This window comes from Buteo buteo, chromosome 10 (assembly GCF_964188355.1).
Source record: "Buteo buteo chromosome 10, bButBut1.hap1.1, whole genome shotgun sequence".
Classification (NCBI taxonomy): Eukaryota; Metazoa; Chordata; class Aves; order Accipitriformes; family Accipitridae; genus Buteo; species Buteo buteo.
In genome coordinates, this window is record NC_134180.1 from 9,036,768 (window position 1) to 9,052,752 (window position 15,985).

The 15,985-nt window shown below is 62.5% G+C and overlaps 3 protein-coding genes across 4 annotated transcripts; all 3 read right to left on the minus strand.

Annotated features, from left to right (window-relative positions):
• Positions 1-936: 936 nt before the first annotated feature.
• LOC142035358 (uncharacterized) lies at positions 937-2,960 on the minus strand. The gene is made up of 4 exons (XM_075037424.1): positions 2,455-2,960; positions 1,422-1,895; positions 1,006-1,057; positions 937-944 (listed from the first exon to the last, which is right to left on the minus strand). The coding sequence occupies exons 1-4, from the start codon at positions 2,530-2,532 to the stop codon at positions 937-939; spliced, it is 612 nt and encodes a 203-aa protein (XP_074893525.1). The 5' UTR covers positions 2,533-2,960.
• A 3,582-nt stretch (positions 2,961-6,542) lies between these two features.
• On the minus strand, positions 6,543-8,735 carry LOC142035430 (uncharacterized). 2 transcript variants are annotated; one of them, XM_075037523.1, is made up of 3 exons: positions 7,986-8,735; positions 7,434-7,623; positions 6,543-6,979 (listed from the first exon to the last, which is right to left on the minus strand). In XM_075037523.1, exons 1-3 carry the CDS (start codon positions 8,529-8,531, stop codon positions 6,915-6,917), a joined length of 801 nt encoding a protein of 266 aa, XP_074893624.1. In that variant the 5' UTR covers positions 8,532-8,735; the 3' UTR covers positions 6,543-6,914. The 2 variants fall into 2 exon arrangements, with proteins under 2 accessions (XP_074893624.1, XP_074893623.1); XM_075037522.1 differs by having other exon boundaries at positions 6,543-7,000.
• A 4,720-nt stretch (positions 8,736-13,455) lies between these two features.
• LOC142035431 (uncharacterized) lies at positions 13,456-15,889 on the minus strand. The gene is made up of 4 exons (XM_075037524.1): positions 15,723-15,889; positions 14,690-15,163; positions 14,138-14,327; positions 13,456-13,704 (listed from the first exon to the last, which is right to left on the minus strand). The coding sequence occupies exons 1-4, from the start codon at positions 15,798-15,800 to the stop codon at positions 13,619-13,621; spliced, it is 828 nt and encodes a 275-aa protein (XP_074893625.1). The 5' UTR covers positions 15,801-15,889; the 3' UTR covers positions 13,456-13,618.
• Positions 15,890-15,985: the final 96 nt, after the last annotated feature.

Consider the following 15,985-nt stretch of genomic DNA (forward strand, 5'->3'; position numbering starts at 1 on the left):
GAACAGTAAACTTTATTGGTCTGAAGAGTGCCAGAAGGTGGAGAAAGTAGGCTTCTCCCAGCAGGAGTTTTGCCGAGTTTCCCCGATGGCTCTGCTGCACGGGCATGGTCTGGCCGTCCCCTTTGGAGACACGGGGAGGAGCCCTGGCCTTCGGGATGCCGGTGGACCCTGGCAGCACCTTTGGGAGGGTGGAAAAGGGGACCCTCCCCAGGGGTCTTCATCCGAGAGTTGCCAAATGCCTGTTGGCTGTTGTGCCAGGTGGGCACGGGCAACCCGCCAGGACGTGGCCACCCGTTGGCCGTGGCCACCGTGCAGGAACGTGATCATCGGGGCGATAACGGCCTCCAGCTAGCAGGAGAGGCTGCAGTCAGCGGAGGTGCCCTCAGCCCACGAGCCTTCGGCTGGCTGCCACTCTGAAGAGAATTCCCTGTTAGCTGGATGAAAACGCTACAGTTGCAATTGTTATCCACCCACTTCCTAACCCCTGCCCCTCTTCCTAAAGCCTAAGGAACCCACGGGGTCATGGGCAGGCACTGGCCACTGCCACCTTACAGGGACATGGGGAGCAAGCACCACACTCCTCACCGGGGCATGGGCAGGCACCGGGCACCTCAGTGGGACACAGGCACCCACCGGGAACCTCACAGGGATGTGGGCACCCTGCCAGGACAGGGGCCCCTACTCCTGGGCTGTGGGCACCCGTGGGGCACCTCACAGCCACAGATGCCTGTTCCCTCCTGCCGCAGGTCCCACCCTTCATGGACAGCAGCACCCGCTTGCACCACTGCCTTTGGCGTCGCCAATCCGCCGGGCGCACGCTCTAGCTGGAGCTGCACGGGGAGCTGGAGAAGGCTCTCCCCTGATTACCTTCTTCTCGTGCCACCTTGCTGGAGTACTGGCGCCGGAGCTCTTTCAGGCAGAGGCGGTGGGTGCGCCTCAGGCTCCTGACCAGCAAGGCGATTTTGACCTCCATTAGGCAGAGCAATTCGTAGCTGGAGACGGTGCGCTTTCCCAGGCGGCCCGTCCCCACGGAAGTTGAGGCCGTCTGTCCACCTCCCTGGAAATGAGAGAGACAGGGGCACAGTGAAGCAGGTGGGGGCCTGGGGGGCCGAGAAGTGTCCTGCTGGGCTTGGCTTCCTCTGGAAGAACTCCAGCCTCGCAGGACTGCTCCGGGCAGCACGTTGGGCTGAGGAAACCTCTGGCAGGCCCCAGAGGTTGTGCTGGGGGCTAGCGGGGGGTTTCAGCCCCGCGGCTTGGCGGGTCCCTGGGGAAGAGGCAGAGGAGCTCTTGGGGCCTGCTGAGGCTTTCTTGCCCGCGCTGGGTTTTGGGTTTAGATTGCAAGCCTTCTTGGCCAAGGCTGTTGTGGTTCCCTGCTCCCCACAACCCGGTCCCTTCCTGTGTGGCTGATCTCGATTGCTCACCTGTCCCTGGGGTCTCTTCACATTTCTCCAGCGGCCAAGTGCAATCCAAACCACGTGGAACAGCCACAGGGTTTGCCCGGCCCTGCAAAGCTGCCAGGTCCTGTCGAGCTGGACAAGGTGGTCCCAAAGCTGGCGCAGAGGGCAGTACAGCTCAGAGGCTACGCTCTCTGTGCCAACGGGCAGTTGCTTCAGGCCCTCAGGAGCGAGGGCCATCCTGAACCTGGTCCAGCCGTGGGGGCTGCGAAGGCCAATGGTGCTGGTCCATTCGGAGGCCATGCTGTCGGCGACAGCGGGCGGTTGCTTCGGGCCCTCAGGAGCGACGGCCATCCTGAGCCTGGTCCAGCCGCGGGGGCTGCGAAGGCCAATGGTGCTGCTCCATTCAGAGGCCACGCTCTCAGCGACAACGGGTGGCTGCTTCAGGTTTTCAGGAAGGACTTCTATGCTGACTACGAAGCAGTCAGTGTGGATGCAAAGCTGAAGGGCACCAGGGAACAGAAGCAACATGCAGAGAGCCATGGTGAGGGATCGAACTGGACTGAGCCTCATCGTGGTCTCTGCCGAGGAAAAAAATCTCGACGCGCAATCTGGCTTGGGCTGTCAGCCCGAGCAGAGTTCAGGCAGTGACCACCAGAACCGAGTGGCCACCCTGCGTGTCTGCGCTTACAAGGGTTGCTGACGTGACGAGTCACGGGCTGATGCCACGCAAGGCTCTGTGATGTCACAAAGCCTTTCCTTGCCCACCTGGCAGGTCAGGAAGGGTGGGCAGATCTGGGGAGGCCTTGTGTAGGCAGATTTTGAAGCCTGCTGCTCCCACTGCTGTGCCCATTGGTGGACACTGAGCCCAGCAGTGGAGCAGGACTGTGTCCCACGTGGTTGGGGCTATGCCCTGAACTTGTCAGTGAGAGGGAGCTGTGGCCAGAGCTCTACCCAAGCTGCGTTCAGCAGCCGGGCAGCCGTGACACGGTTCAGCTCAAAATCCTCTTGGGGGCTAAGTGGCAGCCTATGTAAAGAGGAAAGCCAAATATGCACTCACTTTGACAAAAATCCTTTCCCTGCCGGAGCAGGGGGTTGGATAAACTGACCTCCAGAGGTGCCTCCCAACCGCAGCCATTCCGTGAATTGTGATGTATTTTCAGCACGAAGAAATGCAAAGGCTTTCCTGCTGTTGGCCTCCTTAGTCACAAGCACGACCCTTCTGTGCCCGCGCTGGGCTCCTGGAAGGCCTTGGTAGGTGGCACCGGTGGGCCACCGTGCTCCAGGTCCAGCTGGGAGGTGAGCTGGTGCCAGCTTGATCCCTTCTCCTGTGTTGAATATTGAAATGCTACTCGGATCTGACCGTTGTAGGGGATTAAAGCCGGGACCAGCATCCGTTGGGTGCTCCCCGACGGTCGTTACGAGGCTGGCTTTCTCCCCCGGTCACCTGGCTGCCGTCCAGCTGTCAGAGCAGAGAATCGTGTACATCTGCAGCCACAGTCACCTCTGCTCAAAAGAGAGACCCGCACGGGCCAACACGCCACGCTTTGCAACAAGGCATTTGGTTCTTTCTCTTTCGTGACTGACCCAACTTAACTCTCACCCTGCAGAGGCCTGCTGTTTTCTCCCTTGCGCCACCCTCCGACAGGGCCTTTCCCCTCGGCAACGAAACCTGCGAGCGGCTGGAGAAGCCGGCAGGGAGCAGCCGGGATGTGCTGGCTGGTGGCTGTGGGGTCAGTGCCTGGGGGACAGGGCTGCCGGCTACAAGATGGCTCGAATTGGCCCCACGGGATGGGGTGCCACCGGCCAGGGGGCCATGGGGACAGCACCGCTGGGGATGGGGACAGGGGGCCTTGGGGCTTTGGGGCCACCAGGGCTGGCAGCCTGGGGAGGGGGGGAGACTGGGGCCCTGGGAGGAAGGGAAGAGGGCTTGCAGGGGGTCCAGGGGGCTGCGGGTGAGAACACTTGCCACCTCGAGTGTAAATGTGTCCCCGGCGGCTGGAGCCCGAGTAGCCTCAGACACGCTCACAGGGGTTGGCCTGCACGGTGCTAAACTGTTGCCAAAAAGGTGGAGTAAAGAAACTAGGTTGGCCTGAGAAGACAGCGGTTCCACCGGCTTGTGCAGCGTCGTAGATACTCCGGGGACGGAGGGAGGGCAGATGAGGCTGGCACGCAGGGGCCTGGCTTGCAGCAGGCAGGGTGGCGGCGCCCAGGGCCTAGCGGATGAGACTAGGCCTCGAGGGGCTGTGGGGACCGGCGCACGGGGCAAGACCCTCTCCCTGCGCCCCGACAAACACCCCAGAGCACGTGGAGGTGGAGAGAGACAAGGCTTTATTGGGAGGGGCGGTCAGAAAGGCAGCCGCCCCTCACTGACCGCTGGGAGGATCTTTCCCAGTGCATATGCCAGATCGGCGTAGGCCTCCTCAGGCAGCACAGGCGGCAGCAGGCGGCAGAAGAGCCCAGGGTGGTAGCAGGAGGCGTAAAGCACGGCGGCAGCCACTGCGAAGCCGACAGCCAGCTCCAGGCTGACCAAGAGCAGGAGGAGTGTCCTGTGGGGCAGAAGAGGTATGCCCCACAGGACAGGGCAGGGTGGATGCATCCCAGCCCCAAGAGGGATGGAGGGGGCCGTTCCGGGAGCCCCACGGGCCGCTTCCCCAGCCGTTCCTCATCGCTCCCTCCGGCAGGGTGGGACACGAGACTCCGAGTGGGGACATGCACTGCAGCCAGTAACAGAAGCCACGTCTCCTCGCCAGCACATCCCTCTCCTGCAGGTCAACGCAGAGCAAGGACACTTGTCAAGCGCTGCCGCACGGCTGGGACAGCTGGAGCTGCCCGGTGCCCCCAGCCTCCGCCTTGCGCAGGAGCGTAGCCCATGCGTGGCTGGCACCTCCATGGACCCCTCTCCCCACGCTGGCAGGGCAGGGGCTGGCACAGGCTCTCCCCCTTACCAGCTGTGCTTCCACCACCTCCAGCAGCACAGTCTCTGGCAGCGTCTCTGCCTCTGATAGTGGCTGCAGGCAACTGGGCTTGCTGGGAGGAGCCACGCCGGGGGTCCCCTTCCAAACATACACCGCCCCAGGCAGGGATGGGGCTCCCCTGGCACCAGCATTGGCAGCCCCATCGCGCCGGGTGCTGCAGGGACCCCCCTGGACACCCGTGTGGGGCGAGGGGCCCTGCTTACCAGGCCTCTTCCTCCTCCAGTGCCTCTTCCAGGTGTCTTCTTTCCTGACGCAGCGCCTGGGAGAGGGAAGGGTCCGAGTCCCTGAGCCTGCTGTGGCCCTCCTCCAACCCCCCCACCCCAGGGCCCGTGGGCACCCACCCGTTTTGCCCTGGCCCCTTCAGCACTACCTCATTCTCCTGCTCATCCTCCTTGAGCCAGGCTGCCAGCAGGGCACAGGGCTTTTCCTCCTGCAAAACCACAGGCGCATCATGCAGGCGGCTGGGCTGGGACCTTGGCACCCTCGCCCCTCTCCAGCCCCAGGGCCGTACCCACTCACTCCCCCACTGCCCCAGGGCACTACTGGGAAACTGGGCGACTGGCAAGGCTGGGCGTGGGGAAGTGATGGACACCCCCCTATCCTGGGGAAATTGTCCTCCCCAGTCACGCCACTGCCTGCGGCCACTGGGCAACCAGCGCTAGGTGCCCCTCTCTGAGCGGGGGGGTTGGACAAGACAAGAAGACCTCCAGCGGTCCCTCCCAACCTCTCAGCCCCAGCCGGCGCAGCTCTGGGTCATGGGCAGAGGAGAGGACACCAACCTTAGTGTTGAGCTGCCGTATGGCGCTGTGCAGCTCCTGACGGTTCTCCTCCTGTGTGTGGAAAGGAGAGCAGGGGCCGGGGTCTGCAGCCCCAGCCCCTGCGGACCGGGAGTCCCTCCACACCTACCACACGCTGCAGCAGCTCCTTACCGCTCGCTGTCGGTGCGGAGCTCTGCACACAATCTCTGCTGGCTCCTCCGTCAGTCACCGCAGTCTCTGCTGCCTGCAGGAATGGGGAACCGTCAGATGCCCTCTCACTGACACACTCCCCCTCGTACATGGCGCTGCCCCTGCTTCCCATGTTGCAGTGCCCATCAGCCACCTGCACACCCACACCTGGCCGGTGGTCCTGTGTGCCCCCTCGCTCTATGCCCGGCTCAGCCTGCACTAGCTGGCTGCCCAGGACTTGGCAGGAGGTGGGGGGGGCCACGAGGGACCTGCACCGCTGTGCCTCCTTCTGCCTTTCCCCAAAAGCAGTCTGCCCAGGAGAGAAGAGGGAACAGGAACGTCTCCAGGAGACGTAGGGGATTAAAGCCGGGACCAGCATCCGTTGGGTGCTCCCCGACGGTCGTTACGAGGCTGGCTTTCTCCCCCGGTCACCTGGCTGCCGTCCAGCTGTCAGAGCAGAGAATCGTGTACATCTGCAGCCACAGTCACCTCTGCTCAAAAGAGAGACCCGCACGGGCCAACACGCCACGCTTTGCAACAAGGCATTTGGTTCTTTCTCTTTCGTGATTGACCCAACTTAACTCTCACCCTGCAGAGGCCTGCTGTTTTCTCCCTTGCGCCACTGCTGGGTACCGAGGCAGAAATGGCCGTGTGCCTCACCAGCCGAGCATCTTGAAAGAAAGCCCAGCACCTTCCTTACCCAGAGATGGGCAGTACGTGGGTCAGTAGGAAAACGTCTCGCTTTTCACGTGACGCGTGCCTACGTTTTGTTGGTCTGGAGCGTGCTAGTAAACGAAGACGGTCGGGTGCTCTTCGGCAGGACTTGTGCCGCGTTTCCTAGCCAGCACTGCCGCACGCGGGTGCTCTTAACCGTCGAGAGCGAGGAGTGCGATTAGCCTCGGATTATTGCTGGAGGGACAGAACCCACGGGGCCCCGGGCGTGCAGCTGCCACTGCCACCTTACTGGCACATGGGCATCCACCAGGGATCTGGCTGAGACATGGGCACCCCCTGGGAACCTCAGTGGGACGTGAGCCCCCTGCCGGGATGCGGGGCCCTCCCCCTGGAACACGGGCACCCCAGGGCACCTCACAGCCACGGATGCCCGTTCTCTCTCACCCCAGCTTTCCCGCTTCTCCTGGAGCGCCTGCTCCGCAAGCCTGCATGCAGCAGCCTGACTCCCACCACCGCCTTTCATGTTCCCGCTTCCCTGGATCCCCTCGGTACCAAAACGACACGTGCTACAGGAACAGTAAACTTTATTGGTCTGAAGAGTGCCAGAAGGTGGAGAAAGTAGGCTTCTCCCAGCAGGAGTTTTGCCGAGTTTCCCCGATGGCTCTGCTGCACGGGCATGGTCTGGCCGTCCCCTTTGGAGACACGGGGAGGAGCCCTGGCCTTCGGGATGCCGGTGGACCCTGGCAGCACCTTTGGGAGGGTGGAAAAGGGGACCCTCCCCAGGGGTCTTCATCCGAGAGTTGCCAAATGCCTGTTGGCTGTTGTGCCAGGTGGGCACGGGCAACCCGCCAGGACGTGGCCACCCGTTGGCCGTGGCCACCGTGCAGGAACGTGATCATCGGGGCGATAACGGCCTCCAGCTAGCAGGAGAGGCTGCAGTCAGCGGAGGTGCCCTCAGCCCACGAGCCTTCGGCTGGCTGCCACTCTGAAGAGAATTCCCTGTTAGCTGGATGAAAACGCTACAGTTGCAATTGTTATCCACCCACTTCCTAACCCCTGCCCCTCTTCCTAAAGCCTAAGGAACCCACGGGGTCATGGGCAGGCACTGGCCACTGCCACCTTACAGGGACATGGGGAGCAAGCACCACACTCCTCACCGGGGCATGGGCAGGCACCGGGCACCTCAGTGGGACACAGGCACCCACCGGGAACCTCACAGGGATGTGGGCACCCTGCCAGGACAGGGGCCCCTACTCCTGGGCTGTGGGCACCCGTGGGGCACCTCACAGCCACAGATGCCTGTTCCCTCCTGCCGCAGGTCCCACCCTTCATGGACAGCAGCACCCGCTTGCACCACTGCCTTTGGCGTCGCCAATCCGCCGGGCGCACGCTCTAGCTGGAGCTGCACGGGGAGCTGGAGAAGGCTCTCCCCTGATTACCTTCTTCTCGTGCCACCTTGCTGGAGTACTGGCGCCGGAGCTCTTTCAGGCAGAGGCGGTGGGTGCGCCTCAGGCTCCTGACCAGCAAGGCGATTTTGACCTCCATTAGGCAGAGCAATTCGTAGCTGGAGACGGTGCGCTTTCCCAGGCGGCCTGTCCCCACGGAAGTTGAGGCCGTCTGTCCACCTCCCTGGAAATGAGAGAGACAGGGGCACAGTGAAGCAGGTGGGGGCCTGGGGGGCCGAGAAGTGTCCTGCTGGGCTTGGCTTCCTCTGGAAGAACTCCAGCCTCGCAGGACTGCTCCGGGCAGCACGTTGGGCTGAGGAAACCTCTGGCAGGCCCCGTGTTGTGCTGGGGGCTAGCGGGGGGTTTCAGCCCCGCGGCTTGGCGGGTCCCTGGGGAAGAGGCAGAGGAGCTCTTGGGGCCTGCTGAGGCTTTCTTGCCCGCGCTGGGTTTTGGGTTTAGATTGCAAGCCTTCTTGGCCAAGGCTGTTGTGGTTCCCTGCTCCCCACAACCCGGTCCCTTCCTGTGTGGCTGATCTCGATTGCTCACCTGTCCCTGGGGTCTCTTCACATTTCTCCAGCGGCCAAGTGCAATCCAAACCACGTGGAACAGCCACAGGGTTTGCCCGGCCCTGCAAAGCTGCCAGGTCCTGTCGAGCTGGACAAGGTGGTCCCAAAGCTGGCGCAGAGGGCAGTACAGCTCAGAGGCTACGCTCTCTGTGCCAACGGGCAGTTGCTTCAGGCCCTCAGGAGCGAGGGCCATCCTGAACCTGGTCCAGCCGTGGGGGCTGCGAAGGCCAATGGTGCTGGTCCATTCGGAGGCCATGCTGTCGGCGACAGCGGGCGGTTGCTTCGGGCCCTCAGGAGCGACGGCCATCCTGAGCCTGGTCCAGCCGCGGGGGCTGCGAAGGCCAATGGTGCTGCTCCATTCAGAGGCCACGCTCTCAGCGACAACGGGTGGCTGCTTCAGGTTTTCAGGAAGGACTTCTATGCTGACTACGAAGCAGTCAGTGTGGATGCAAAGCTGAAGGGCACCAGGGAACAGAAGCAACATGCAGAGAGCCATGGTGAGGGATCGAACTGGACTGAGCCTCATCGTGGTCTCTGCCGAGGAAAAAAATCTCGACGCGCAATCTGGCTTGGGCTGTCAGCCCGAGCAGAGTTCAGGCAGTGACCACCAGAACCGAGTGGCCACCCTGCGTGTCTGCGCTTGCAAGGGTTGCTGACGTGACGAGTCACGGGCTGATGCCACGCAAGGCTCTGTGATGTCACAAAGCCTTTCCCTGCCGGAGCAGGGGGGTTGGACAAACTGGCCTCCAGAGGTGCCTCCCAACCGCAGCCATTCCGTGAATTGTGAAGTGTTTTCAGCACGAAGAAACGCGAAGGCTTTCCTGCTGTTGGCCTCCTTAGTCACAAGCACGACCCTTCTGTGCCCGCACTGGGCTCCTGGAAGGCCTTGGTAGGTGGCACCGGTGGGCCACCGTGCTCCAGGTCCAGCTGGGAGGTGAGCTGGTGCCAGCTTGATCCCTTCTCCTGTGTTGAATACTGAAATGCTACTCGGATCTGACCGTTGTAGGGGATTAAAGCCGGGACCAGCATCCGTTGGGTGCTCCCCGACGGTCGTTACGAGGCTGGCTTTCTCCCCCGGTCACCTGGCTGCCGTCCAGCTGTCAGAGCAGAGAATCGTGTACATCTGCAGCCACAGTCACCTCTGCTCAAAAGAGAGACCCGCACGGGCCAACACGCCACGCTTTGCAACAAGGCATTTGGTTCTTTCTCTTTCGTGACTGACCCAACTTAACTCTCACCCTGCAGAGGCCTGCTGTTTTCTCCCTTGCGCCACCCTCCGACAGGGCCTTTCCCCTCGGCAACGAAACCTGCGAGCGGCTGGAGAAGCCGGCAGGGAGCAGCCGGGATGTGCTGGCTGGTGGCTGTGGGGTCAGTGCCTGGGGGACAGGGCTGCCGGCTACAAGATGGCTCGAATTGGCCCCACGGGATGGGGTGCCACCGGCCAGGGGGCCATGGGGACTGTTATAAGGGGCGACGAAAAATTGTACGCCAGCCCACGGATAATCCAATTAAAGGTTATTAAAGCAAGCGACAAACAGGCAAAACAGCGCTGGGCGGCCAGGGAGTCTCCACTCTATCAACGGCGCGCGCCCCCCTCCCTCAGAGTTCCCTTTTTATAGTTTTTTTTGTTGCCAGGTTAAAGTCTAGGGTCCGGGCTCACGTGGGCGATTGCGCGCCCTGTTGCTGGGGGAGTCGAGGGATGAAGGCTGTAGTCTTCTTCTGTGTTTCTTTGTTATCTGGAGCATGCGTACTTTAAAATACACATCTTGTCCAGACAGCCAGACATTGTAGTTACAATGTTTCCAATCGCACCTGTCTGCAAGGGCTAACACTGCCCTGCAAAACGAACACACTGTGCAAGGCTTACAGAACCGGTTTGATTAACAAATACATATAAAATAAATTTATCACAGGGACAGCACCGCTGGGGATGGGGACAGGGGGCCTTGGGGCTTTGGGGCCACCAGGGCTGGCAGCCTGGGGAGGGGGGGAGACTGGGGCCCTGGGAGGAAGGGAAGAGGGCTTGCAGGGGGTCCAGGGGGCTGCGGGTGAGAACACTTGCCACCTCGAGTGTAAATGTGTCCCCGGCGGCTGGAGCCCGAGTAGCCTCAGACACGCTCACAGGGGTTGGCCTGCACGGTGCTAAACTGTTGCCAAAAAGGTGGAGTAAAGAAACTAGGTTGGCCTGAGAAGACAGCGGTTCCACCGGCTTGTGCAGCGTCGTAGATACTCCGGGGACGGAGGGAGGGCAGATGAGGCTGGCACGCAGGGGCCTGGCTTGCAGCAGGCAGGGTGGCGGCGCCCAGGGCCTAGCGGATGAGACTAGGCCTCGAGGGGCTGTGGGGACCGGCGCACGGGGCAAGACCCTCTCCCTGCGCCCCGACAAACACCCCAGAGCACGTGGAGGTGGAGAGAGACAAGGCTTTATTGGGAGGGGCGGTCAGAAAGGCAGCCGCCCCTCACTGACCGCTGGGAGGATCTTTCCCAGTGCATATGCCAGATCGGCGTAGGCCTCCTCAGGCAGCACAGGCGGCAGCAGGCGGCAGAAGAGCCCAGGGTGGTAGCAGGAGGCGTAAAGCACGGCGGCAGCCACTGCGAAGCCGACAGCCAGCTCCAGGCTGACCAAGAGCAGGAGGAGTGTCCTGTGGGGCAGAAGAGGTATGCCCCACAGGACAGGGCAGGGTGGATGCATCCCAGCCCCAAGAGGGATGGAGGGGGCCGTTCCGGGAGCCCCACGGGCCGCTTCCCCAGCCGTTCCTCATCGCTCCCTCCGGCAGGGTGGGACACGAGACTCCGAGTGGGGACATGCACTGCAGCCAGTAACAGAAGCCACGTCTCCTCGCCAGCACATCCCTCTCCTGCAGGTCAACGCAGAGCAAGGACACTTGTCAAGCGCTGCCGCACGGCTGGGACAGCTGGAGCTGCCCGGTGCCCCCAGCCTCCGCCTTGCGCAGGAGCGTAGCCCATGCGTGGCTGGCACCTCCATGGACCCCTCTCCCCACGCTGGCAGGGCAGGGGCTGGCACAGGCTCTCCCCCTTACCAGCTGTGCTTCCACCACCTCCAGCAGCACAGTCTCTGGCAGCGTCTCTGCCTCTGATAGTGGCTGCAGGCAACTGGGCTTGCTGGGAGGAGCCACGCCGGGGGTCCCCTTCCAAACATACACCGCCCCAGGCAGGGATGGGGCTCCCCTGGCACCAGCATTGGCAGCCCCATCGCGCCGGGTGCTGCAGGGACCCCCCTGGACACCCGTGTGGGGCGAGGGGCCCTGCTTACCAGGCCTCTTCCTCCTCCAGTGCCTCTTCCAGGTGTCTTCTTTCCTGACGCAGCGCCTGGGAGAGGGAAGGGTCCGAGTCCCTGAGCCTGCTGTGGCCCTCCTCCAACCCCCCCACCCCAGGGCCCGTGGGCACCCACCCGTTTTGCCCTGGCCCCTTCAGCACTACCTCATTCTCCTGCTCATCCTCCTTGAGCCAGGCTGCCAGCAGGGCACAGGGCTTTTCCTCCTGCAAAACCACAGGCGCATCATGCAGGCGGCTGGGCTGGGACCTTGGCACCCTCGCCCCTCTCCAGCCCCAGGGCCGTACCCACTCACTCCCCCACTGCCCCAGGGCACTACTGGGAAACTGGGCGACTGGCAAGGCTGGGCGTGGGGAAGTGATGGACACCCCCCTATCCTGGGGAAATTGTCCTCCCCAGTCACGCCACTGCCTGCGGCCACTGGGCAACCAGCGCTAGGTGCCCCTCTCTGAGCGGGGGGGTTGGACAAGACAAGAAGACCTCCAGCGGTCCCTCCCAACCTCTCAGCCCCAGCCGGCGCAGCTCTGGGTCATGGGCAGAGGAGAGGACACCAACCTTAGTGTTGAGCTGCCGTATGGCGCTGTGCAGCTCCTGACGGTTCTCCTCCTGTGTGTGGAAAGGAGAGCAGGGGCCGGGGTCTGCAGCCCCAGCCCCTGCGGACCGGGAGTCCCTCCACACCTACCACACGCTGCAGCAGCTCCTTACCGCTCGCTGTCGGTGCGGAGCTCTGCACACAATCTCTGCTGGCTCCTCCGTCAGTCACCGCAGCCTCTGCTGCCTGCAGGAATGGGGAACCGTCAGATGCCCTCTCACTGACACACTCCCCCTCGTACATGGCGCTGCCCCTGCTTCCCATGTTGCAGTGCCCATCAGCCACCTGCACACCCACACCTGGCCGGTGGTCCTGCGTGCCCCCTCGCTCTATGCCCGGCTCAGCCTGCACTAGCTGGCTGCCCAGGACTTGGCAGGAGGTGGGGGGGGCCACGAGGGACCTGCACCGCTGTGCCTCCTTCTGCCTTTCCCCAAAAGCAGTCTGCCCAGGAGAGAAGAGGGAACAGGAACGTCTCCAGGAGACGTAGGGGATTAAAGCCGGGACCAGCATCCGTTGGGTGCTCCCCGACGGTCGTTACGAGGCTGGCTTTCTCCCCCGGTCACCTGGCTGCCGTCCAGCTGTCAGAGCAGAGAATCGTGTACATCTGCAGCCACAGTCACCTCTGCTCAAAAGAGAGACCCGCACGGGCCAACACGCCACGCTTTGCAACAAGGCATTTGGTTCTTTCTCTTTCGTGACTGACCCAACTTAACTCTCACCCTGCAGAGGCCTGCTGTTTTCTCCCTTGCGCCACTGCTGGGTACCGAGGCAGAAATGGCCGTGTGCCTCACCAGCCGAGCATCTTGAAAGAAAGCCCAGCACCTTCCTTACCCAGAGATGGGCAGTACGTGGGTCAGTAGGAAAACGTCTCGCTTTTCACGTGACGCGTGCCTACGTTTTGTTGGTCTGGAGCGTGCTAGTAAACGAAGACGGTCGGGTGCTCTTCGGCAGGACTTTTGCCGCGTTTCCTAGCCAGCACTGCCGCACGCGGGTGCTCTTAACCGTCGAGAGCGAGGAGTGCGATTAGCCTCGGATTATTGCTGGAGGGACAGAACCCACGGGGCCCCGGGCATGCAGCTGCCACTGCCACCTTACTGGCACATGGGCATCCACCAGGGATCTGGCTGAGACATGGGCACCCCCTGGGAACCTCAGTGGGACGTGAGCCCCCTGCCGGGATGCGGGGCCCTCCCCCTGGAACACGGGCACCCCAGGGCACCTCACAGCCACGGATGCCCGTTCTCTCTCACCCCAGCTTTCCCGCTTCTCCTGGAGCGCCTGCTCCGCAAGCCTGCATGCAGCAGCCTGACTCCCACCACCGCCTTTCATGTTCCCGCTTCCCTGGATCCCCTCGGTACCAAAACGACACGTGCTACAGGAACAGTAAACTTTATTGGTCTGAAGAGTGCCAGAAGGTGGAGAAAGTAGGCTTCTCCCAGCAGGAGTTTTGCCGAGTTTCCCCGATGGCTCTGCTGCACGGGCATGGTCTGGCCGTCCCCTTTGGAGACACGGGGAGGAGCCCTGGCCTTCGGGATGCCGGCGGACCCTGGCAGCACCTTTGGGAGGGTGGAAAAGGGGACCCTCCCCAGGGGTCTTCATCCGAGAGTTGCCAAATGCCTGTTGGCTGTTGTGCCAGGTGGGCACGGGCAACCCGCCAGGACGTGGCCACCCGTTGGCCGTGGCCACCGTGCAGGAACGTGATCATCGGGGCGATAACGGCCTCCAGCTAGCAGGAGAGGCTGCAGTCAGCGGAGGTGCCCTCAGCCCACGAGCCTTCGGCTGGCTGCCACTCTGAAGAGAATTCCCTGTTAGCTGGATGAAAACGCTACAGTTGCAATTGTTATCCACCCACTTCCTAACCCCTGCCCCTCTTCCTAAAGCCTAAGGAACCCACGGGGTCATGGGCAGGCACTGGCCACTGCCACCTTACAGGGACATGGGGAGCAAGCACCACACTCCTCACCGGGGCATGGGCAGGCACCGGGCACCTCAGTGGGACACAGGCACCCACCGGGAACCTCACAGGGATGTGGGCACCCTGCCAGGACAGGGGCCCCTACTCCTGGGCTGTGGGCACCCGTGGGGCACCTCACAGCCACAGATGCCTGTTCCCTCCTGCCGCAGGTCCCACCCTTCATGGACAGCAGCACCCGCTTGCACCACTGCCTTTGGCGTCGCCAATCCGCCGGGCGCACGCTCTAGCTGGAGCTGCACGGGGAGCTGGAGAAGGCTCTCCCCTGATTACCTTCTTCTCGTGCCACCTTGCTGGAGTACTGGCGCCGGAGCTCTTTCAGGCAGAGGCGGTGGGTGCGCCTCAGGCTCCTGACCAGCAAGGCGATTTTGACCTCCATTAGGCAGAGCAATTCGTAGCTGGAGACGGTGCGCTTTCCCAGGCGGCCTGTCCCCACGGAAGTTGAGGCCGTCTGTCCACCTCCCTGGAAATGAGAGAGACAGGGGCACAGTGAAGCAGGTGGGGGCCTGGGGGGCCGAGAAGTGTCCTGCTGGGCTTGGCTTCCTCTGGAAGAACTCCAGCCTCGCAGGACTGCTCCGGGCAGCACGTTGGGCTGAGGAAACCTCTGGCAGGCCCCGTGTTGTGCTGGGGGCTAGCGGGGGGTTTCAGCCCCGCGGCTTGGCGGGTCCCTGGGGAAGAGGCAGAGGAGCTCTTGGGGCCTGCTGAGGCTTTCTTGCCCGCGCTGGGTTTTGGGTTTAGATTGCAAGCCTTCTTGGCCAAGGCTGTTGTGGTTCCCTGCTCCCCACAACCCGGTCCCTTCCTGTGTGGCTGATCTCGATTGCTCACCTGTCCCTGGGGTCTCTTCACATTTCTCCAGCGGCCAAGTGCAATCCAAACCACGTGGAACAGCCACAGGGTTTGCCCGGCCCTGCAAAGCTGCCAGGTCCTGTCGAGCTGGACAAGGTGGTCCCAAAGCTGGCGCAGAGGGCAGTACAGCTCAGAGGCTACGCTCTCTGTGCCAACGGGCAGTTGCTTCAGGCCCTCAGGAGCGAGGGCCATCCTGAACCTGGTCCAGCCGTGGGGGCTGCGAAGGCCAATGGTGCTGGTCCATTCGGAGGCCATGCTGTCGGCGACAGCGGGCGGTTGCTTCGGGCCCTCAGGAGCGACGGCCATCCTGAGCCTGGTCCAGCCGCGGGGGCTGCGAAGGCCAATGGTGCTGCTCCATTCAGAGGCCACGCTCTCAGCGACAACGGGTGGCTGCTTCAGGTTTTCAGGAAGGACTTCTATGCTGACTACGAAGCAGTCAGTGTGGATGCAAAGCTGAAGGGCACCAGGGAACAGAAGCAACATGCAGAGAGCCATGGTGAGGGATCGAACTGGACTGAGCCTCATCGTGGTCTCTGCCGAGGAAAAAAATCTCGACGCGCAATCTGGCTTGGGCTGTCAGCCCGAGCAGAGTTCAGGCAGTGACCACCAGAACCGAGTGGCCACCCTGCGTGTCTGCGCTTACAAGGGTTGCTGACGTGACGAGTCACGGGCTGATGCCACGCAAGGCTCTGTGATGTCACAAAGCCTTTCCTTGCCCACCTGGCAGGTCAGGAAGGGTGGGCAGATCTGGGGAGGCCTTGTGTAGGCAGATTTTGAAGCCTGCTGCTCCCACTGCTGTGCCCATTGGTGGACACTGAGCCCAGCAGTGGAGCAGGACTGTGTCCCACGTGGTTGGGGCTATGCCCTGAACTTGTCAGTGAGAGGGAGCTGTGGCCAGAGCTCTACCCAAGCTGCGTTCAGCAGCCGGGCAGCCGTGACACGGTTCAGCTCAAAATCCTCTTGGGGGCTAAGTGGCAGCCTATGTAAAGAGGAAAGCCAAATATGCACTCACTTTGACAAAAATCCTTTCCCTGCCGGAGCAGGGGGTTGGATAAACTGACCTCCAGAGGTGCCTCCCAACCGCAGCCATTCCGTGAATTGTGATGTATTTTCAGCACGAAGAAATGCAAAGGCTTTCCTGCTGTTGGCCTCCTTAGTCACAAGCACGACCCTTCTGTGCCCGCGCTGGGCTCCTGGAAGGCCTTGGTAGGTGGCACCGGTGGGCCACCGTGCTCCAGGTCCAGCTGGGAGGTAAGCTGGTGCCAGCTTGATCCC

Excerpts from the sequence above, each read along its gene's own strand:
- LOC142035358 (XM_075037424.1), bottom strand. The coding sequence starts at position 2,532 with ATGGCTGCGGTTGGGAGGCACCTCTGGAGGTCAGTTTATCCAACCCCC. Across the intron at positions 1,896-2,454 it reads GGGAAAGGATTTTTGTCAAA|CTTTGCATCCACACTGACTG; the intron begins GTGAGTGCATAT and ends GGTGCCCTTCAG. Across the intron at positions 1,058-1,421 it reads TGAAGAGACCCCAGGGACAG|GGAGGTGGACAGACGGCCTC; the intron begins GTGAGCAATCGA and ends TCTCATTTCCAG.
- LOC142035430 (XM_075037522.1), bottom strand. The coding sequence starts at position 8,531 with ATGAGGCTCAGTCCAGTTCGATCCCTCACCATGGCTCTCTGCATGTTG. Across the intron at positions 7,624-7,985 it reads TGAAGAGACCCCAGGGACAG|GGAGGTGGACAGACGGCCTC; the intron begins GTGAGCAATCGA and ends TCTCATTTCCAG. Across the intron at positions 7,001-7,433 it reads CAAGGTGGCACGAGAAGAAG|CTAACAGGGAATTCTCTTCA; the intron begins GTAATCAGGGGA and ends GTTTTCATCCAG.
- LOC142035431 (XM_075037524.1), bottom strand. The coding sequence starts at position 15,800 with ATGGCTGCGGTTGGGAGGCACCTCTGGAGGTCAGTTTATCCAACCCCC. Across the intron at positions 14,328-14,689 it reads TGAAGAGACCCCAGGGACAG|GGAGGTGGACAGACGGCCTC; the intron begins GTGAGCAATCGA and ends TCTCATTTCCAG. Across the intron at positions 13,705-14,137 it reads CAAGGTGGCACGAGAAGAAG|CTAACAGGGAATTCTCTTCA; the intron begins GTAATCAGGGGA and ends GTTTTCATCCAG.